At 44.2% G+C, this 22,899-nt stretch overlaps 1 protein-coding gene across 2 annotated transcripts in view; it reads right to left on the bottom strand.

Moving 5' to 3' along the window:
- The window catches only part of LOC137438753 (uncharacterized), a 94,620-nt gene that overhangs the window by 19,953 nt on the left and 51,768 nt on the right, over positions 1 to 22,899 (bottom strand). The window contains exon 2 of one of the 2 annotated variants that reach the window (XM_068134077.2): positions 20,498 to 20,603. The exons of the other annotated variant lie outside the window; for it this stretch is intronic. Coding sequence (XP_067990178.1) covers positions 20,498 to 20,560 — 63 coding nt within the window. The 5' untranslated portion in view covers positions 20,561 to 20,603. The remainder of the gene's footprint in view (positions 1 to 20,497; positions 20,604 to 22,899) is intronic. 2 annotated transcript variants of the gene reach the window in all.

Genomic DNA, 22,899 nt, shown 5'->3' with positions numbered 1-22,899 from the left:
GGGTGGGACAGGCCGTGGATGGCGTCAAAAACCCAGCCAGCGGGCACGATGGGGCGAGGCCGGCCGAGGGAGACGTCGCACAAGAGGGCCGCCCCCGCGCCGTCGAACGGTACTTCGGTGACGCGGAGGCCCGTGACGGCGGTCCGAAAAGCCTGGACGGCGGGGTCGGCGGACTGGTCCGCCGCCATCCAGGCATAGTCGATCCCGAGGTGGACCGCGTGGGCGACGGACCGGGAAAGGCAATCCGCCACTGGGTTGTCCTTCCCCGCGACGTGCCGCATGTCCGTCGTGTACTCGGACACGGCCGAGAGGTGACGCTGCTGCCGGGCTGACCACTGCTCGGCGACCTTGGCTATCGCGAAAACCAGGGGCTTGTGGTCGACGAAGGCCGCGAACGGGCGGCCCTCGAGCAGATGGCGGAAGTGCCGGACCGCCAGGTGGAGCCCGAGCAGCTCGCAGTCAAAGGTACTGTACCGCCGTTCGTGCGGGCAGAGCTGCCGGCTAAAAAACGCTAGCGGCTGCCAAGCTCCCTTCACCCACTGCTCATGCACTGCGCCCACCGCGTAGTCCGACGCGTCGGTGGTGAGAGCGATCGGTGCATCGGGCGCCGGGTGCGCGAGCATGGTGGCGTTAGCCAAGGCGAGCTTCGCGCCTGCGAACGCCGCGTCCATCGGCTCGGTCCTGGCAACGTCGCCTTTGCCCGGCTTCCCCCGGAGGGCCTCGTGCAGGGGCCCAGGAGCTGGGCGATGCGGGGCAGGAAACGGTGATAAAAGCTTACCATGCCCAGGAACTCCTGGAGCCCCTTGATCGTGCGGGGGCACGGAAAACCCCTGACCGCCTCCACCTTGGCCGGTAAGGGGATGGCCCCGTGCCTGGTGACGCGGTGCCCCAAAAAGTCGATTTCGGTGACGCCGAACCGGCACTTGGCGGGGTTGATGATCAGGCCATGTCGGCCCAGGCGTTCGAAGAGCGTGCGGAGATGGCGGAGGTGCTCCTCACGGGACGCACTTGCGACAAGGATGTCGTCCAGGTAGACGTACACGAAGTCCAAGTCGCGCAAGACGCGCTCCATAAGCCGCTGGAACGCCTGGGCCGCATTCTTCAACCCAAAGGGCATCCGCAGAAACTCGAAGAGGCCGAATGGTGTGATGACGGCCGTCTTCGGTATGTCCTCGGGCCTGACGGGGACCTGGTGGTATCCGCGGATGAGGTCCACCTTGGAGAAGAGGGACATTTTCGCCAACCGAGCAGAAAAGTCCTGGATGTGAGGGACCGGGTAGCGGTGGGGGGTGGTCGCATCGTTGAGGCGGCGGTAGTCTCCGCACGGCCGCCACCCGCCGCCGGGCTTGGGCACAATGTGCAGCGGCGATGCCCATGCGCTGTTGGAGCGCCGGACGATGCCCAGTCGCTCCAGCGTGGCGAACTCCTCCTGCGCCACGGCGAGCTTCGCCGGGTTGAGGCGGCGTGCCCGGGCGTATACCGGTGGCCCGACGGTGGGGATGTGATGCTCCACCCCGTGCTTGACGGCCACCACCGAGAAAGTGGGCCGCGTGAGGGCCGGGAAACTGGCGAGGAGGCGGGTGAACTCGTCCGCTGCCGGAAGCGTGCAGACCAACCTCGCCGGGACCGAACCGCTCAGCAAGCCGCTTGACGAGCCGCTCGGTGAGCCGCCCAGGGAGCTGCCCAACGAACTGCTCAGCGCGCAATCAAGCGAGCTGAAGGTTTCAGCTCGGACAAGGCGTCTGTGCCTCACGTCCACCAGCAGCCCATGCGCACAGAGGAAGTCCGCTCTGAGTAGGCCCATTGGGACACTAGCGGTAACGAACGACCACTGAAAACGCTGTCCCCCGAGCCGCAGCGAGAGACGACGCTTTCCGAAAGTGCGGATGGGCGTGTCGTTGGCGGTAAGCAAAGCGGGGCCCCGGCCCTCAGCTTGCTTGTCGGACGCGGAGGCAGGGAGGACGCTCACCTGCGCTCCCGTGTCGCACAGGAAGCGACGACCCGAGGAGGTGTCTGTTATGAACAGAAGGCTGCCAGTATGGCCGACGCTCACGGCAGGAAGCGAGCACCGGCCTGGCCGTTTCCCGACCTGCCAAAAGTACAAGGCGGGCGGCAGGACCTGGCCTTGTGGCCGAACCTGGTATGGAACTGGCACCAGGTCTGGCCCAGTGGTGGTTGTCGCGCCGGTCGTGACGACGGTGGTGGGCGGGGCGTGGCGGCGGCCACGCGCAGATCCGCCAAACCTACGCCGTGTTCGGGCGGATCCGAACGCCATGTCACGTGGCGATCCGCCAAACCTACGCCATATTCGGGAGGATCCAAACGCCATGCTACGTGGCGATCCGAACCACTCGCGCCGTGCGCGGCGCCGGGATCCACGACGGCCGTGCTATATGCCGGCCGTGCGTCGTGGGCTGCGAAAAACTTGTCCGCCTCTCTGGCCAGGGCGCGCGGTTCCGTAATGGTCGAACCAGCCAGCGCGAGCCGCACCTGTACAGGTAGCTGGTGGAGGAAGAGAGCACGGAAGAGGAAATCCGCGTGGCCGTCGCCGAGCAGGGACAGCATGTAATCCATGCGGGCGGACGGTCGTGTGTCGCCGAGTACGGGAAGGTCCAAAAGACGTTCAGTGCGGTCGGCCTCTGTGAGGCCAAACGTGTCGAGGAAAAGCCGCTTGAGCGCCGCGTACTTGCTCTCGTCCGGCGGGTGCCGTAGGAAGGACACGACTCGGGCGGCCGTGCCGGATCCAAGGGCAGCGACCATGTAAAAGTACCTCGTGTCGTCCGCCGTGACGCCCCGGAGCTGGAATTGGGCCTCGGCCTGTAGAAACCAGGTGTCGGCCTGCGCTTCCCAGAACACCGGTAGCTTGATCGCGACAGCGTTGGTGGCCATAGCACGTTCGGGGAACAGCAACGGCTGAACCAGTCGGAGGTCACCAGTGTAGTGTGGTGCTGGGCACACACGTTAAATAAAGGTAGGCCACAACGCTTTGGGTTAGGTAGAGCTCTTTATTGCTTGCTCACTCGTCAGCACTGCTGTGCTTGGGGCTGCGAGCCCGCGTGTATATCTGGAGGCCACACCTCACCTGGGGCGTGGCCGACACCCACTGGTGCTCGGAATTATGTCACTGCGCCAGCGAGTCATCGTGTCCGCCATAATGATTTGCTTTATTTCCAATCATTGTACACAAGTATGAATATTCCCATTTACCTTTTTTGTCTTTTTTTACTCACTTGGTTCATTACGTTTTTGTTTATAGTGTCTTGTTTAGCCTCCTCACTGTACATTTCTTTATAAATATATCCTTTAAAAGGTAAGAAAACGTGTTTGAGGCATCTGTTTTCTGTGTACGTTTTGCCGTCAATTTCGGCCCAATTGAACGATCCTTGGTTAACGGTAAAGTTATAATTCATTGAACGCAGTGCTATAAAAGACCATTTGGGCCATCTCTCGGGATGAAAGGTCCTGGCGCTGAGTGTACTGTCTTAGACTCCTCCTCACTCACCACATTCAAAACAGCACTAAAGACCCGCCTGTTCAACACTGCATTCAACATTCAACCCACAGCATTTAACCCCTGACTATCTCTTCTCCTTCTCCCTCCTTTTGCTTTAAATATTTCCCTATTGATTCTTGTCTTTTTGCAATTGTTGTTTTCATGTATTGTTATGCATTATGTTTTGCACTCTGTCAAAGCGCCTTTGGGCTTCTTGAAAAGCGCTATACAAAATAAATGAATTATTATTATTATTATTAGCGGGTGCTCAGACATGACAATATTTTAAAATATAGATATTTTTCAGCCTGCCCACACAAGACGTCTTGGACACGAGCTATACTGAACTCGTACGACTTATGCACCTCCGTTTCTCACTTTTTACAGCCATGATGAAACAATTCATCCGTATATCTCCAAATACAGTATCTCCAAATAAAGTGAAAACATCCATTACAATGCTCGTAGCTGGCCCTGGCTACATACTTAGCTATATACGCCTAATAAATTTGTCGTACAACAGCTCCGAGTGAAGCTTGCACCGTGCCAACAAATGTTTGCCTCCCATTCTGGATGATGATTTTTATTGTTAGTATGTAGTCTTTTTTTTTTTCTCTTTTTTTTTTTTTTTTACAAAAAGTGATTCAAATAAAGTGATTGGAATGCACCTCTTAACACACCACTGCCAGGAGTTTGTTCATAAAAGGAAAGAATGTAAGGGCCATGGCATGTAATTACTGATGTCTAAATAACTTCTTTTTTTCTTTTGCAAATTATCCCAACGGTTACAAGTTATTTACGAGTGTCTGAAAGTTTCATTTTTCCATCCTTACCCCTTCCTCCCCAACATATCCAAATCGCCTTGTGCTGCATGCAATTAATGTAAAAGCTCCTCTGTGAGCCTTATCATCAGAATCATCATCATCATTGTCCTCCTCGGCCTGTTTTCAGTCCACCGAAGGATGAAGGCCTCCCTCAGCTCGCATCGGGGATAATGGCATACTACACTTGCCAAGCACGGATTAGCCAGAGAAAGTTTGGCAGGAATTTGTAATTTATTCAATGGTCGGCGACAACTCGTCTACTTTTCTTGAAAGACAATGTGGGATCTTTCGTGTCCACCAACGACCATTGCTGGCAGATGCTCCTCTGGTCTAGCGTCTTCCAGAGGGATGGAACACGCATCGATTCCTCACCCTGTTTGCGAAACACCAGAGAGAGAGAGAGACCACTTTTCCCCCGCAGAACAGGGGTTGGCCTTTCTCGGGCACCGTGGCCCCCTTTTTGAAGAAATGGTTTATGGCCGGATGCCCTTCCTGCCGCCAACCCTGTTAGTCGCTTTTTTGCGACACAGGGAATTACCAGCAAGCTGGTATTCAATTTGCCGACCTCGGAAGGATGACAGGCTGAGGAAACCCCCCTGGTGTTAATTCAGCGATCGACCGGGATTCGAACCCAGGATCCTAGGATCCCAAGCCGGCACCCTAACCGCTAAGCCAACACCAGGCTTTTGTGAAACACCAGGATGACAGTTTATAGCTGGGTCGAGATTCAAACCCAGCCTAGACAGCTCAGAGGGGAGTGTGCATACCTCTTGGCTATCCTACCAGCCCAGGTAAATATAATATTTAAAAAGATATATTTGAAACTCATAAATTGTTTTACTATTTTTTTCTCTTTTGTTTGTTGTTATTTCATTGAAGTGTTTTTTTGTATACTAAGTCGAGGCTCGTGTAACAGCTAACACATAGAACAAATAATAAAGGGAGCGGGAGACAAGACGTGAAAAGAGAGAGAAGCACAACAACAGTAGAGAACAGGGACATCGGGAGATCTGTGGAAGAGAGAGGGCTGGTGTGTGGTGTGGGGTACACGGGGATAAACAAGATGGAGACTACTAGGACTTTCAGGAAAGAAAACAGGGAATTTGAAGGAGGTAGATTTGGGGTGGGTTAAGAGGGGTAGAAAAGATCAAGGTTTTGGATGGGGAAAGATATGAGATGGTGATGAACAGCTGTTTTAAAGACCTGCAGGGAAGATTGGAATTGAAGAGAGTGTGGGAGTTTGTTCCAGAGGTGGGGGAAAAAAAGGAATGAAAGAGTGAAGGTGAGCAGTGCGTCTTGATTCTCATAAAATGTATGTGCACTCATCTTACTATAATTCACCAAATGTCCGTCTGTCTGTTCGAAGGTACTGCAAAAACTGCTGAACCGATCGCAAAGTTATTTTGGGTGGGTAATCCTGGGACCCCTGGGAGTAAAATAGGCTATTTAGTTTTCCCCAATTTCAGCTTTGGTCTCCAGCATTCTCAGGTTTTGACTCCCGCATAACATTCGCGTTCGTATAACGTTCATTGTGATGATGTTCTCATTGTGACGATGTTGTGACGATGTTGTGACGATGTATGTGTTCACGGTAGTGTTTGACGTGACGGTGTGAACATAATTTCGTAATGTTTTTCGTTTCGTAATCCTTTAATGAACGTTTAATGTTGAATGAATGTTTAATGCCCTTCAATGTCCAGGGCCGCACGCGCGCTACACTGGACTGGCCAGCGTGTGCCTTGCCCTATGCCGTCAGGCTCGGGTAAACCGCTGAGCCCCATCCGTGATGGGGACTGGGGCTTGAGACGGTGTCCCACGAACGAGGAATTCCCATTAAGCGCGAGTCATCAGCTCACGTTGATTAAGCCCCTGCCGCACGCGCGTTACACTGGACGGGTCAGCGTGTGCCTTGACCTTCGCCGTCAGGCTCGGGTAAACCGCTGAGCCCCATCCGTGATGAGGACTGGGGCTTGAGACGGTGTCCCACGAACGAGGAATTCCCAGGAAGCGCGAGTCATCAGCTCGCGTTGATTAAGTCCCTGCCGCACGCGCGCTACACTGGACGGGCCAGCGTGTGCCTTGCCCTTCGCCATCAGGCTCGGGTAAACCGCTGAGCCCCATCCGTGATGGGGACTGGGGCTTGAGACAGTGTCCCACGAACGAGGAATTCCCAGTAAGCGCGAGTCATCAGCTCACGTTGATTAAGTCCCTGCCCTTTGTACACACCACCTGTCTCCGCATAAACATCACAATGAAATACAATCACAATTCACAGTGATATGAACAGTGATGTGGCTTTTATTGAAATTCTAAAGATACTGTTGTAGCGGCTACCGCTGGGTTTTCACAATCGCCTTGCACCTATCAAGGACGCGGAGCGATCACCATGCCGGGCTCGTCCAGGACGCCCGGGCAGGCCTGCGCTCAACTTGCCAGGCCGCAGCCAGGACGCTGGGCCACGCCCCCTCTCGCCTTTCCTGGGCAAACGCTCCGGGATAATATGTATATATATTGCTGCCCGATAAACGGGCTTTTCAGAGTGCCTGAGTGTTTGGTTTGATTAAAGCAACTCGGATGAATTCCAGCTTTTTGTCGCGTCCATTCTTCCGATCGACGTGGGAGCCCCAGCTCCTTCACTGTTTTGATTTTGATGATTTACGTGTGATATGATTTGACGGATGTTTATATGAGTCGTTTAAAAAAAAAAATTTCTGCCTTCAATTTTTGATATTTTGCCTTTTCATTTCGGCTTCCCAATTGAAGCCCCACCCATAGGGCGGGTACCGTTGCTAGTACATAAAATGCATAAAATAAAAATAAATAAAATAAAAATCAAATAATAAAAAATAAAAAACAATATAAATAGAATAAATAATAAATAAATCAAATAATAAATATAATAAATAATAAATAAAAATGCTTCAAATGTATGTTTTCATAAAAAGATAAAGTATATACTGCACGTTGCATGATACAAGGACAGGAAACCAAGAGAATACAAAATATTTTCGCTCAAACATGTATCTTTTTGAAAAATTCTCATCAAAATGTTCATGTTTTGCAATTGTTCCTCTTTTTGCTCATTATAAAACAGACTTGAAGATGAGAAAATACGGGCAAGTTTTTGTTGTCGTTGGTTTGGATGTCTATTAAGCAGGGTAACATGCCCAGCCTGTATGTCATATGTCCTGGGTTTGGTTTGATATATCATAGCTCCTGGGTTTGATTTGATATATCATATGTCCTGGGTTTGGTTTGATATATCATATGTCCTGGGTTTGGTTTGATATATCATATGTCCTGGGTTTGGTTTGATATATCATAGGTCCTGGGTTTGGTTTGATATATCATAGCTCCTGGGTTTGATTTGATATATCATAGCTCCTGGGTTTGATTTGATATATCATATGTCCTGGGTTTGGTTTGATATATCATAGGTCCTGGGTTTGGTTTGATATATCATAGGTCCTGGGTTTGGTTTGATATATCATAGCTCCTGGGTTTGATTTGATATATCATAGCTCCTGGGTTTGATTTGATATATCATAGCTCCTGGGTTTGATTTGATATATCATATGTCCTGGGTTTGGTTTGATATATCATATGTCCTGGGTTTGGTTTGATATATCATAGGTCCTGGGTTTGTTTTGATATATCATAGGTCCTGGCTTTGGTTTGACATATCATATGTCCTGGGTTTGATTTGATATGTAATAGGTCCTGGGTTTGGTTTGATATATCATATGTCCTGGGTTTGATTTGATATATCATATGTCCTGGGTTTGATTTGATATATCATAGGTCCTGGGTTTGGTTTGATATATCATAGGTCCTGGGTTGGTTTGATATATCATAGGTCCTGGGTTTGATTTGATATATCAAAGGTCCTGGGTTTGGTTTGATATATAATACAGTCACGTGAAAAAGTAAGTACACCCCATGTAAAGTTTTGACTTTTTCAACATATTTCAACATACAGCTATTTGATCTTCATCTCAACAATATTGATAGAAAAAGGTGATATAATACAACAAACATCATGAAACATTTACATTATGTCGTCCATTGTATAATTTAAATAAACATAAATGCAAATTTCGCATGTGGAAAAAGTAAGTACACCCTTGGCTCTAATAGGTGGTATTGCCCCCTTTGGCAGAAACAACCTCGAGTAGGCGTTTCTTATAACTGTGTACGAGTCTCTGACATCGACTGGGAGAAATTTTTGCCCACTCCTCCATGCAGAATTCTTTCAGCTGTGCGATGTTTGAGGGTTTCTTGCATGCACAGCTCGTTTCAAATCCCCCCACAACATCTCGATGGGATTTAGATCCGGGCTTTGACTTGGCCATTCCAGAACCCTCCATTTCTTTCTTTTCAGCCATTCCTTGGTGGATTTCCTGGTATGTTTAGGGTCGTTGTCATGTTGCAAGGTCCACCTTCGGTTGAGCTTCAACTTTCTGACAGATGGCCTCACATTATCCTCAAGCACCCTCTGGTACGATGAAGAATTCATCGTGGATTCTATGATGGTGAGCTGCCCCAAACCATAATATTTCCACCACCATGCTTTACAGTTGGTATCAGGTTCTTGTGGTCAAATGCTGTCTTTGATTTTCGCCAAACATGTCTTCTGGTACTGTGGCCAAATAGCTCTACCTTTGATTCATCTGTCCAGAGCACATTGTTCCAGAAGTGCTGGTCTTTGCGTAGGTGTTCATTGGCAAACTTTAGTCTTGCCCTGATGTTCTTTCTGGACAGCAAAGGTTTCCTCCTGGCACACCTCCCATGTAGATCAAATTTGTGCAGCCTCTTTCTAATGGTAGACTCGTGCACGTTGACATCAACAGTGGCAAGAGCTACCTGTCGGTCCCGTGATGACATTCTGGGGTTCTTAGAGACTTCTTTCAACATCTTGCGGTCTGCTCTCGGGCTGACCTTGCTGGGGCGGCCTGGCCTGAACAAGTTGGCAGTTGTTTGGAATCTTCTCCACTTGTAGATGATCTTCCGGACAGTCGATGATTGATTTCAAATTGTTTGGAGATCTTTTTAAATCCCTTCCCAGACTCGTAGGCATCTACAACCTTCTTTCTGAAGGCCTCAGAGAGCTCTTTTGATCCAGGCATGGTGACGCCACACACTTCAACAACAAAGAGCAAACTAAACGAAATGTCTGAGGTTTAAATAAGACAGGTTCCTCCAAGATCCTCTCGAACGACGTTCTAATCATTTGCACCTGAGCTGGTGCACCTGATTCTAATTTTAGTTATTTGAAGTAGTGATAAATGTCGGGGTGTACTTACTTTTTCCACATGCGAAATTCGCATTTATGTTTATTTAAATTATACAATGGACTACAAAATGTAAATGTTTCATGATATTTGTTACATTATATCACCTTTATCTATCAATATTGTTGAAATGAAGATCAAATAGCTGTATGTTGAAATATGTTGAAAAAGTCAAAACTTTACATGGGGTGTATTTACTTTTTCACCTGACTGTATGTCCTGGGTTTGGTTTGATATGTCATATGTCCTGGGTTTGATTTGATATATCATACGTCCTGGGTTTGATTTGATATATCATACGTCCTGGGTTTGGTTTGATATATCATAGGTCCTGGGTTTGGTTTGATATATCATAAGTCATGGGTTTGGTTTGATATATCATAGGTCCTGGGTTTGGTTTGATATATCATAGGTCCTGGGTTTGGTTTGATATATCATAGGTCCTGGGTTTGGTTTGATATATCATAGGTCCTGGGCTTGATTTGATATATCATAGGTCCTGGGTTTGGTTTGATATATCATAGGTCCTGGGTTTGATTTGATATATCATAGGTCCTGGGTTTGGTTTGATATATCATAGGCCCTGGGCTTGATTTGATATATCATAAGTCCTGGGTTTGATTGGATATATCATAGGTCCTGGGTTTACTTCCAATACGGTGTGTATCCTGGTTAGAATAGGTACACCGCATCCCTGCGTGTCGTAAGAGGCGACTAAGAGGGTTGGCGTCAGGAAGGGCATCCGGCCATAAAAACACTGCCTCAAAAAGAGAACCATGACAATTAGAACTACATATGGGCAGGGTACAGCCCGAAGTGGAGATCGGTTTCTGAGGTTTGGGACATGAAATGTAGGGACAATGACAGGGAGATCAGGAGAAGTGGTGGAAGTATTGGTCAGAAGAAGAGTGGACATATGTTGTGTGCAAGAGACGAGATGGAAGGGAAGTGGTGTGAGAATGGTGAAGGGTAGGCAGGGACAGAAATACAAGTTTGTGTGGCAAGGGTGCCCGGAGGGTGTGAATGGCGTTGGTGTCCTGTTTTCTGAGGAGTTTGTAGACAGTGTGGTGAGTGTGACCAGAGTGAGTGATAGGTTGATGATGGTGAAAATGATGATTGGAAAGCTCTTGGTGAACATCATATGCTCCGCAGGTTGGTCGGAGCGATGAAGAGAAGGACAAGTTCTGGTGTGCGATAGAGAAGCTGATTGAAAACGTGAAAGATGAGGAAGTTGTTGTGGTAGGAGGAGACCTAAATGGACATGTGGGAAGGAGTATGGACGGTTTTGAGGGAGTTCATGGGGGTTACGGATATGGTGTGAGAAATGGAGAAGGTGAAAGGATTTTGGAGTTTGCTGGTGGAGCTGATTTGTTGATTTGTAATACTCAGTTCCAGAAAGGGGATAATAAGCTTGTTACATACATGTCAGGTGGGTCGACGACAACTGTTGACTACCTGATGGTGCGTAGGCTAGATAGGGGGCACCTCCGGAACACAAAGGTGATCCCGGGGGAGGAGGCTGTTTCACAGCACCACTTGGTTGTCTGCGACATAAGGGTGAAAGGTGCGAGGAGAGCTCGGCGGGTAAAGTAGCAACCGAGAATGAAGGTGTGGAGGTTGAAAGAGGTGACAGTAAGGGAGGCATTAAAAGAGAGGCTGAGTCGGGTCGAGGATGATGTGGTTGAGCTTGAAAGTGGTTGGATGTTAATGAAAGATAGTCTGTTGGGAGCCGTTGGTGAGGTATGTGGATGGACAAAAGGACCACCGAGGCACTCGGAAACATGGTGGTTGGATGATGAAGTTGGAAAGAGGATTGACGAGAAGAGGAAGAAGTTCAAGGAGTGGCAGAAGGCGAAGGGTACGGGAGCAGAAAAAGCAGAGCATGAAAGTTATAAGGCAGTCAGGAAGGCTACAAAGAAAGAGGTAGCAAAGGCGCAGGAGACATGTAGGAAAATGTTCGGAGAACGCTTGGATTCGGAAGAGGGTCAGAGAGCGGTATTCAGGTTTGCAAATCAGATAGCGAAAGAGAGGTGTGATGTGATGGGGGTGAGTTGCTTGAAGGATGAAGTGGCACAAATCGTTGTGGACCCAGATGGAATTAAAGGAAGATGGAAAAGATATATCGAAATGCTGTTGAATACAGAGAATGAATGGGATGGCAATTTCGAGAGTAACCCAGTTTTAGGACCGGCAGAGAAAATAACTGAGAAGGAAGTTGAGGAAGCGATAAAAGCAATGAAGAGTAGAAAAGCGGGAAGGGCGACGGGAGTTGTGGGAGATATGTTGAAGGCAGCAGGAAGTTGGGGTGTGAAGAGAATGACAAAGATCTGTAATCTGGTGGTGAAAGAAGGCCGCATTCCAGTGGCTTGGGAACTGAGTACCCTTGTCCCTCGAAACAAGGGGAAAGGTGACCCTCTGGAGTGTGGCTCGTACCGAGTGATAAAGTTATTGGAGCATGGAATGAAGGTATTGGAAAGGGTGTTGGAGAGGAGGATAAGGAAGAAGGTGAAGATCGACGAAATGCAGTTTGGATTTATGCCAGGAAGAGGACCGACAGACGCGCTCTTTATTGTGAGGCAGTTGCAGGAGAAGTACATGAAGAAGAGGAAGAAGTTGTTTCTTGGGTTTGTTGATCTGGAGAAAGCATTCGATAGGGTTCCACGCAAAGTATTGACATGGGCATTGAGGAAGTTAGAAGTGGAGGAATGGTTGATCAGAATTGTGATGGCAATGTACAAAAGAGCGCGCACAGCTGTAAGGACGAAGGACGGGAACAGTGGTCAGTTTGAGGTGAAGGTGGGAGTGCATCAGGGGTCGGTACGAAGTCCACTACTATTTGTCGCTGTGATGGAGGTGCTGGCTCAGACCGTAAAGGAGGGCTAACCGTGGGAGTTGTTGTATGCAGATGATCTGGTGTTGATTGCGGAAAGTATGGATGGACTGAAGGAAAAGATGAACAAGTGGAAGGAAAGTATGGAGACAAAAGGTCTAAAGGTGAATATAGGAAAGACGAAGGTGATGGGAAGTGGTAAAGCATGTGGTGAGGTGGAAAGAACTGGGAAGTGGCCATGTGCTGTGTGCAGGAAGGGTGTCGGAGTGAACTCCATTCAATGTACAATGTGCGCTGAGTGGGTTCATCAAAAATGTAGTGGTCTGAGAGGGTCATTAACCAGTGTGGCAGCTACATTCAAATGTAAGGTGTGCACAGAGGGAGCTGCAGATGGAGGAAATGTTGAGTTGGATCTTGGAGACGGCGTGAAGCTGGAAGGTGTGAAAACATTTTGCTATCTCGGAGACATGCTGAATGGAGAAGGTGGATCAGACTCGACAACGGTTGCTCGAGTGAGATGTGCATGGAAGAAGTTTCGGGAACTGAGTGGCGTGCTGATGAGGAGGGGAGTGTCGTTGAAGCTGAAGGGAAAGGTGTATTTTGCATGTGTGAGAAGTGTTATGATTTATGGGAGCGAGACATGGGTCATGAATGTAGAGCAGCAACGAAGGCTGGAAAGGGTGGAAATGCGAATGGTTCGGTGGATGTGCGGAGTGTCGCTGAGAGAGAGGAAGACAAATGATGAATTGCGAAAGATGATGGGAATAGAGCCTGTGATTGATACTGTGAAGAGGAACAGGTTGAGATGGTTTGGTCATGTGTTGAGGAAGGATGAAAGTGACTGTTTGAGAAGAGTGATGGAAATGAATGTAGAAGGAAGTACAGGACGGGGAAGACCGAGAAAGACTTGGCTAAAGACGGTGGAAGAAGAAATGCAGGCAAGGGGGTTAACAAGGAGAGATGCAGAAAATAGGGCAAAATGGAGAAGATTGTCATGGGGACCGCAAGGCTAACCCCCGCTCTAGCAGGGAAAATGGCCTTAAAATGCATGTTGTTGTTGTGTTGTATAGGTCCTGGGTTTGGTTTGATATATCGTAAGTCCTGGGTTTGATTTGATATATCATAAGTCCTGGGTTTGATTTGATATGTCATATGTTCTGGGTTTGGTTTGATATATCATAGGTCCTGGGTTTGATTTGATATATCATAAGTCCTGGGTTTGATTTGATATATCATAAGTCCTGGGTTTGATTTGATATATCATAAGTCCTGGGTTTGATTTGATATATCATATGTCCTGGGTTTGGTTTGATATATCATGGATCCTGGGTTTGATTTGATATATCACAAGTCCTGGGTTTGGTTTGGTATATCACAAGTCCTGGGTTTGGTTTGATATATCATAAGTCCTGGGTTTGATTTGATATATCATAAGTCCTGGGTTTGGTTTGGTATATCACAAGTCCTGGGTTTGGTTTGATATATCACAAGTCCTGGGTTTGATTTGATATATCATAGGTCCTGGGTTTGGTTTGATATATCATAAGTCCTGGGTTTGGTTTGATATTTCATAAGTCCTGGGTTTGATTTGATATATCATAAGTCCTGGGTTTGGTTTGATATATCATAAGTCCTGGGTTTGGTTTGATATATCATAAGTCCTGGGTTTGGTTTGATATATCATAAGTCCTGGGTTTGATTTGATATTTCATAAGTCCTGGGTTTGGTTTGATATATCATAAGTCCTGGGTTTGGTTTGATATATCAAAAGTCCTGGGTTTGATTTGATATATCATAAGTCCTGGGTTTGGTTTGATATTTCATAAGTCCTGGGTTTGATTTGATATATCATAAGTCCTGGGTTTGGTTTGATATATCATAAGTCCTGGGTTTGGTTTGATATATCATAAGTCCTGGGTTTGGTTTGATATATCATAAGTCCTGGGTTTGATTTGATATATCATAGGTCCTGGGTTTGGTTTGATATATCATAAGTCCTGGGTTTGATTTGATATATCATAAGTCCTGGGTTTGGTTTGATATATCATAAGTCCTGGGTTTGATTTGATATATCATAAGTCCTGGGTTTGATTTGATATATCATAAGTCCTGGGTTTGGTTTGATATATCACAAGTCCTGGGTTTGATTTGATATATCATAGGTCCTGGGTTTGATTTGATATATCATAAGTCCTGGGTTTGGTTTGATATATCATAAGTCCTGGGTTTGGTTTGATATATCATAAGTCCTGGGTTTGATTTGATATATCATAAGTCCTGGGTTTGATTTGATATATCATAAGTCCTGGGTTTGGTTTGATATATCATAAGTCCTGGGTTTGGTTTGATATTTCATAAGTCCTGGGTTTGGTTTGATATTTCATAAGTCCTGGGTTTGATTTGATATATCATAAGTCCTGGCTTTGGTTTGATATATCACAAGTCCTGGGTTTGATTTGATATATCATAGGTCCTGGGTTTGGTTTGATATTTCATAAGTCCTGGGTTTGGTTTGATATATCACAAGTCCTGGGTTTGGTTTGATATATCATAAGTCCTGGGTTTGATTTGATATATCACAAGTCCTGGGTTTGGTTTGATATATCACAAGTCCTGGGTTTGATTTGATATATCATAGGTCCTGGGTTTGGTTTGATATATCATAAGTCCTGGGTTTGATTTGATATATCATAAGTCCTGGGTTTGATTTGATATATCACAAGTCCTGGGTTTGGTTTGATATATCACAAGTCCTGGGTTTGATTTGATATATCATAGGTCCTGGGTTTGGTTTGATATATCATAGGTCCTGGGTTTGGTTTGATATATCATAAGTCCTGGGTTTGGTTTGATATATCATAAGTCCTGGGTTTGATTTGATATATCATAGGTCCTGGGTTTGGTTTGATATATCATAGGTCCTGGGTTTGGTTTGATATTTCATAAGTTTTGGGTTTGATTTGATATATCATAAGTCCTGGGTTTGATTTGATATATCATAAGTCCTGGGTTTGATTTGATATATCATAAGTCCTGGGTTTGGTTTGATATATCATAGGTCCTGGGTTTGGTTTGATATATCATAGGTCCTGGGTTTGGTTTGATATATCATAAGTCCTGGGTTTGGTTTGATATATCATAAGTCCTGGGTTTGATTTGATATATCATAGGTCCTGGGTTTGGTTTGATATATCATAAGTCCTGGGTTTGGTTTGATATTTCATAAGTCCTGGGTTTGGTTTGATATATCATAAGTCCTGGGTTTGGTTTGATATATCATAAGTCCTGGGTTTGGTTTGGTATATCACAAGTCCTGGGTTTGGTTTGATATATCATAAGTCCTGGGTTTGGTTTGATATATCATAAGTCCTGGGTTTGGTTTGATATATCATAAGTCCTGGGTTTGGTTTGATATATCATAAGTCCTGGGTTTGGTTTGGTATATCACAAGTCCTGGGTTTGGTTTGATATATCATAGGTCCTGGGTTTGGTTTGATATATCATAAGTCCTGGGTTTGATTTGATATTTCATAAGTCCTGGGTTTGATTTGATATATCATAAGTCCTGGGTTTGATTTGATATATCATAAGTCCTGGGTTTGGTTTGATATATCACAAGTCCTGGGTTTGATTTGATATATCATAGGTCCTGGGTTTGGTTTGATATATCATAAGTCCTGGGTTTGGTTTGATATATCATAAGTCCTGGGTTTGATTTGATATATCACAAGTCCTGGGTTTGATTTGATATATCACAAGTCCTGGGTTTGGTTTGATATATCATAGGTCCTGCGTTTGATTTGATATGTCATAAGTCCTGGGTTTGGTTCGATATATCATAAGTCCTGGGTTTGATTTGATATATCATAAGTCCTGGGTTTGGTTTGATATATCATAGGTCCTGGGTTTGGTTTGATATTTCATAAGTCCTGGGTTTGGTTTTATATATCATAAGTCCTGGGTTTGATTTGATATATCATAAGTCCTGGGTTTGATTTGATATATCATAAGTCCTGGGTTTGATTTGATATATCATAAGTCCTGGGTTTGGTTTGATATTTCATAAGTCCTGGGTTTGGTTTGATATATCATAAGTACTGGGTTTGGTTTGATAGTTCATAAGTCCTGGGTTTGGTTTGATATATCACAAGTCCTGGGTTTGGTTTGATATTTCATAAGTCCTGGGTTTGGTTTGATATTTCATAAGTCCTGGGTTTGATTTGATATATCATAAGTCCTGGGTTTGGTTTGATATTTCATAAGTCCTGGGTTTGATTTGATATATCATAAGTCCTGGGTTTGGTTTGATATTTCATAAGTCCTGGGTTTGATTTGATATATCATAAGTCCTGGGTTTGGTTTGATATTTCATAAGTCCTGGGTTTGGTTTGATATTTCATAAGTCCTGGGTTTGATTTGATATTTCATAAGTCCTGGGTTTGATCTGATGTATCATAAGTCCTGGGGTTGATTTGATATTTCATAAGTCCTGGGTTTGATTTGATATATCATAAGTCCTGGGTTTGGTTTGATATTTCATAAGTCCTGGGTTTGGTTTGATATATCATAAGTCCTGGGTTTGGTTTGATATTTCATAAGTCCTGGGTTTGATTTGATATTTCATAAGTCCTGGGTTTGATCTGATGTATCATAAGTCCTGGGGTTGATTTGATATTTCATAAGTCCTGGGTTTGATTTGATATATCATAAGTCCTGGGTTTGGTTTGATATTTCATAAGTCCTGGGTTTGGTTTGATATATCATAAGTCCTGGGTTTGGTTTGATATTTCATAAGTCCTGGGTTTGGTTTGATATTTCATAAGTCCTGGGTTTGATTTGATATTTCATAAGTCCTGGGTTTGATTTGATATTTCATAAGTCCTGGGTTTGATTTGATATTTCATAAGTCCTGGGTTTGATTTGATATTTCATAAGTCCTGGGTTTGATTTGATATTTCATAAGTCCTGGGTTTGATTTGATATTTCATAAGTCCTGGGTTTGATTTGATATTTCATAAGTCCTGGGTTTGGTTTGATATTTCATAAGTCCTGGGTTTGATTTGATATTTCACAAGTCCTGGGTTTGGTTTGATATTTCATATGTCCTGGGTTTGGTTTGATATTTCATAAGTCCTGGGTTTGGTTTGATATTTCATAAGTCCTGGGTTTGATTTGATATTTCATAAGTCCTGGGTTTGGTTTGATATTTCATAAGTCCTGGGTTTGATTTGATATTTCATAAGTCCTGGGTTTGATTTGATATATCATAGGTCCTGGGTTTGGTTTGGTATATCACAAGTCCTGGGTTTGGTTTGATATATCATAAGTCCTGGGTTTGGTTTGATATATCATAAGTCCTGGGTTTGGTTTGATATATCATAAGTCCTGGGTTTGATTTGATATATCATAAGTCCTGGGTTTGGTTTGATATTTCATAAGTCCTGGGTTTGGTTTGATATTTCATAAGTCCTGGGTTTGATCTGATATATCATAAGTCCTGGGTTTGATTTGATATATCATAAGTCCTGGGTTTGGTTTGATATGTAATAGGTCCTGGGTTTGGTTTGATATATCATAAGTCCTGGGCTTGATTTGATGTGTAATAAGTCCTGGGTTTGGTTTGATATGTAATAGGTCCTGGGTTTGGTTTGATATATCATAAGTCCTGGGTTTGGTTTGATATGTAATAAGTCCTGGGTTTGGTTTGATATGTAATAGGTCCTGGGTTTGGTTTGATATGTAATAAGTCCTGGGTTTGGTTTGATATGTAATAGGTCCTGGGTTTGATTTGATATTTCATAAGTCCTGGGTTTGGTTTGATATGTAATAGGTCCTGGGTTTGATTTGATATTTCATAAGTCCTGGGTTTGGTTTGATATGTAATAGGTCCTGGGTTTGATTTGATATTTCATAAGTCCTGGGTTTGATTTGATATATCATAGGTCCTGGGTTTGGTTTGGTATATCACAAGTCCTGGGTTTGGTTTGATATATCATAAGTCCTGGGTTTGGTTTGATATATCATAAGTCCTGGGTTTGGTTTGATATATCATAAGTCCTGGGTTTGATTTGATATATCATAAGTCCTGGGTTTGGTTTGATATTTCATAAGTCCTGGGTTTCGTTTGATATTTCATAAGTCCTGGGTTTGATCTGATATATCATAAGTCCTGGGTTTGATTTGATATATCATAAGTCCTGGGTTTGGTTTGATATGTAATAGGTCCTGGGTTTGGTTTGATATGTAGTAGGTCCTGGGTTTGGTTTGATATATCATAAGTCCTGGGTTTGGTTTGATATGTAATAAGTCCTGGGTTTGGTTTGATATGTAATAGGTCCTGGGTTTGGTTTGATATGTAATAAGTCCTGGGTTTGGTTTGATATGTAATAGGTCCTGGGTTTGGTTTGATATATCATAAGTCCTGGGCTTGATTTGATATATCACAAGTCCTGGGTTTGGTTTGATATATCATATGTCCTGGGTTTGGTTTGATATGTAATAAGTCCTGGGTTTGGTTTGATATGTAATAAGTCCTGGGTTTGATTTGATATGTAATAGGTCCTGGGCTTGATTTGATATATCATAAGTCCTGGGCTTGATTTGATATATCACAAGTCCTGGGTTTGGTTTGATATATCACAAGTCCTGGGTTTGGTTTGATATATCATAGGTCCTGGGTTTGGTTTGATATGTAATAGGTCCTGGGCTTGATTTGATATATCATAAGTCCTGGGCTTGATTTGATATATCACAAGTCCTGGGTTTGATTTGATATATCACAAGTCCTGGGTTTGGTTTGATATGTCATAAGTCCTGGGTTTGATTTGATATATCATAGGTCCTGGGTTTGATTTGATATATCATAGGTCCTGGGTTTGATTTGATATATCATAAGTCCTGGGTTTGGTTTGATATATCATAAGTCCTGGGCTTGATTTGATATATCATAAGTCCTGGGTTTGGTTTGATATATCATAGGTCCTGGGTTTGGTTTGATATGTCATAAGTCCTGGGTTTGATTTGATATATCATAGGTCCTGGGTTTGATTTGATATGTCATAAGTCCTGGGTTTGATTTGATATATCATAAGTCCTGGGTTTGGTTTGATATATCATAAGTCCTGGGCTTGATTTGATATATCATAAGTCCTGGGTTTGGTTTGATATATCATAGGTCCTGGGTTTGGTTTGATATGTAATAGGTCCTGGGTTTGGTTTGATATGTAATAGGTCCTGTGTCTGCACACATACTACATATAACCATATAATTTATGCCTGTTTGTAATGTTTTCATGACTATTGTGTGGAATGAATGAATAATTAATGCTGCTGTTCCATCTGCGTCGGTGGACTGGTGGAACAGTTAATGGAATGCAATTGGGCTTTGATCCAGGTACGCTATGGCAGGTAGCATACCTTGATCGTCTTGTTGATTTCATCAATTATTGTATAGAGAGCATTGTTTGCTGAAGGCCCTGCAATGCTTATGTTTGCCTGTCTGGATTTTCATGTCTGTGCAGGTTCCCATTCATGTCTCGATGCCAGAATCTTGACTCTTCTATAATGGTTAAAGGTTGGAGTAATTATATGGGTTAAATTGCCTTGAAGGATGAAGGTTTTGGATTTTTTGTCTCTTTGTGATTACTCAAGTGATGAACTCGAGGCCTTGTCGAGTCAACATCCGGCAGGACGACTGTCATCATAAAAATTGACACTATAATATATTTAGGAATTTGTGCCCTCCACCTCATGCCTCCTCCCTCCTCAAATGTTCCAAATATCTGGAGCTTTATTAGAAAACAAAATCTTTTTTTCATTGGAATTCATATTGAATATTGTTTTTCAAAATCATTTCAACATCAAGACTTGTGTTAATTCAAAGCTCGGACAAATGCTTTATAGTGATGTTTCAATAAATATATCAATTCTGACAAAGTTGTAAGAGGGGATATGTGTGAGCTGCTGCACATGCCCTAAACACAGGAAGTTCTTTCGAGGCCGAGCAAATACAAAATGGCCCTTTTTGTGTTGAGGAATAAACACAAACACAATTCCATACCTTATTGCTGTTATCACCTCCACCTTCACCAACTCTTTTGAGCTCCTTTATTTTCTCCTCCATCCTTTTTCCTTTCTCTCCTTTCTCGAATTCACCAACATGTCGTCTACGTAAACATAAATTCCAGATGGCCTCAACGCACTTAACTTCATCCGATTCTTCATCCGATCATCCGATTCATCCGATCCTCAACGCACTTAACTTCATCCGATTCTTCATCCGATCATCCGATTCATCCGATCCTCAACGTACTTAACTTCATCCGATTCTTCATCCGATCCATCCGATCCTCAACGTACTTAACTTTGCAATCACTTCTGTGCATATGCCTATCCAGGCCATAACGTTTTTACTATTTGAGCTTTTGTCATGAAATCTTCAACAACTGTCTATTAATAGAATATGGAGAACACTAATTGATAGAACATAAAAGTTACATTTTTTAAACTGTAGTTTTGGTCAAGATTCGCTTAATTTCACAGTGGGCGCGGACGGGCTTTGTATTTTGAGATGCTCTCTAGTTTTTGTCCCCCGTCGCACAGCGGAGCGAAAGGGGGACTATGGTTTTCCCGTCCGTGCGTGCGTGTGTGCGTGCGTGTGTGTGTGCGTCCGTCCGTCCGTCCGTCCGTGCGTGTGTGCGTGCGTGCGTGTGTGCGTGCGTGCGTGCGTAAGCGAAGGACCGCATTCGAATTTGGTGTGTGGGTGCAACCCACGTCAAAATCCAAGATGGCCGCCGCCATGTATGTTTGATGCCATGTATGTCTGAACCTTGAGCTGAATATCTTGAAAAATAAGCGAAGTACCAACTTCTAATTTGGTGTGTGGGTGTATCTCGGCACAAGGAAGGACCCTATTGAAAATTGGGTCGCCACGTCAAAATCCAAGATGGCCGCCACCATATATATGTCTGAACCTTGTGAGCGAAATATCTTGAACAATAAGCGAAGTACCAACTTCTAATCTGGTGTGTGGATGTATCTAGGCATAAGGAAGAACGCTATTGAAAATTGGGTCGCCACGTCAAAATCCAAGATGGCCGCCACCATGTATGTCTGAACCTTGTGAGCGAAATATCATATAGCATGTTTTCTGCGTCTTCCACTTTGTCAACTCACATCACTTCCCCGACGGGGGACCGAGGCGTAACACTTGTTTTTTTAAAAAATCTTTGTTGTTTCCCATTATTCTTCTCTAACTATTTTATCGTTTGTTGTTTTATGCATCTTTATACATTGTTGATTGATTTTTGATATCCTTGTATTGTTCAGGGATAATTCATTATTTAGTTCCAATATAAATATGTTAATTATCCCTAACTGTACTTCGTTGCAATATAAATGGAAAATGTCAAAATAGGATTTTGTTGCTCTTACATTGACAAAATTGTTGTTTTCGGGGATATGTGTGAGCTAATGGTGCATATCCTACTATATTAAACAAGGCAATTCTCTATTTATATAAGTACATACATCTGAAAATCATAGGGGCGATGACTTGCCCACGCTCTCCAAGGAACCAGGTTTTAAAATACGATTACACACACTCCCTTCGGGAGTGGCAGGAAGAGTCATGTTATTAACCTATCTGGGGTATATAGATTACAGTAGCTCGGATCTGTTAGCATATAATGCCTCAAGAACGGCGGTTTCCTCCCATTCAGTTTAGTGTTAAACAGCAGCAGCGAATGTTTATTTATACATGTCAACACGATGTTTGTCAAAGGAAGAAAAACCCTTTGGGGAGGTGCAATGTTATTAATTGGTTCACGAGTTATCAAGTGACCACTATATTCGTCATGTGTGTGCGTCTGTCTGTGTGTGTGTCTGTGTGTCTGTCTGTCCACAGCATAACTACCCGATGATATCATCCGATCTTGATGAAACTTGGGTGGGAGGTTCATATCATGATCTAGTTGTGTCCTGCCTAGAGTGGGCGTATTTCGCCCATTGTTGGCGGAGCCACGCCCGAAAAAGATGTCTTTTTAGGGGGTAATCGAGTTCAAGCTACATCTTCTCCAAGGGATTTGGTGGAATCTTACAGGGGTTTCGATATTTGGTTCGGCCAATGTCATGTGTCTAGCCCTACGGAGTTAGATTTTTCATTTTTCATTTTTTTTTTCCATTTCATTTTTCACCGAATTTTCGGTATTGTGTAGCTAACTAACCTCATAACTGATTATACATTATTTTATATCTCATTTCAAGGTCAGTAACCTTCGTTTTGACATTTCCGGGCCTGGCCTGTCCGGACCTGTTTTGGTTATAGTCCGTCCTTTGTCATTGAATACCTCTCGCTCGTGAACCATCGTCGTCTCCTGACTTGTATTAATATTTTTTGTAATAACTAATATTATGCTGTTGTCATGAGTGTTGTTATATTATCTCCGCCACCGAACGTGGATG

This window comes from Myxine glutinosa, chromosome 13 (assembly GCF_964187855.1).
Source record: "Myxine glutinosa chromosome 13, kmMyxGlut1.1, whole genome shotgun sequence".
In the NCBI taxonomy this organism is placed as follows: Eukaryota; Metazoa; Chordata; class Myxini; order Myxiniformes; family Myxinidae; genus Myxine; species Myxine glutinosa.
The sequence above is the reverse complement of the archived record's forward strand: the minus strand, read 5'-3'. Positions and strand labels throughout refer to the sequence as shown.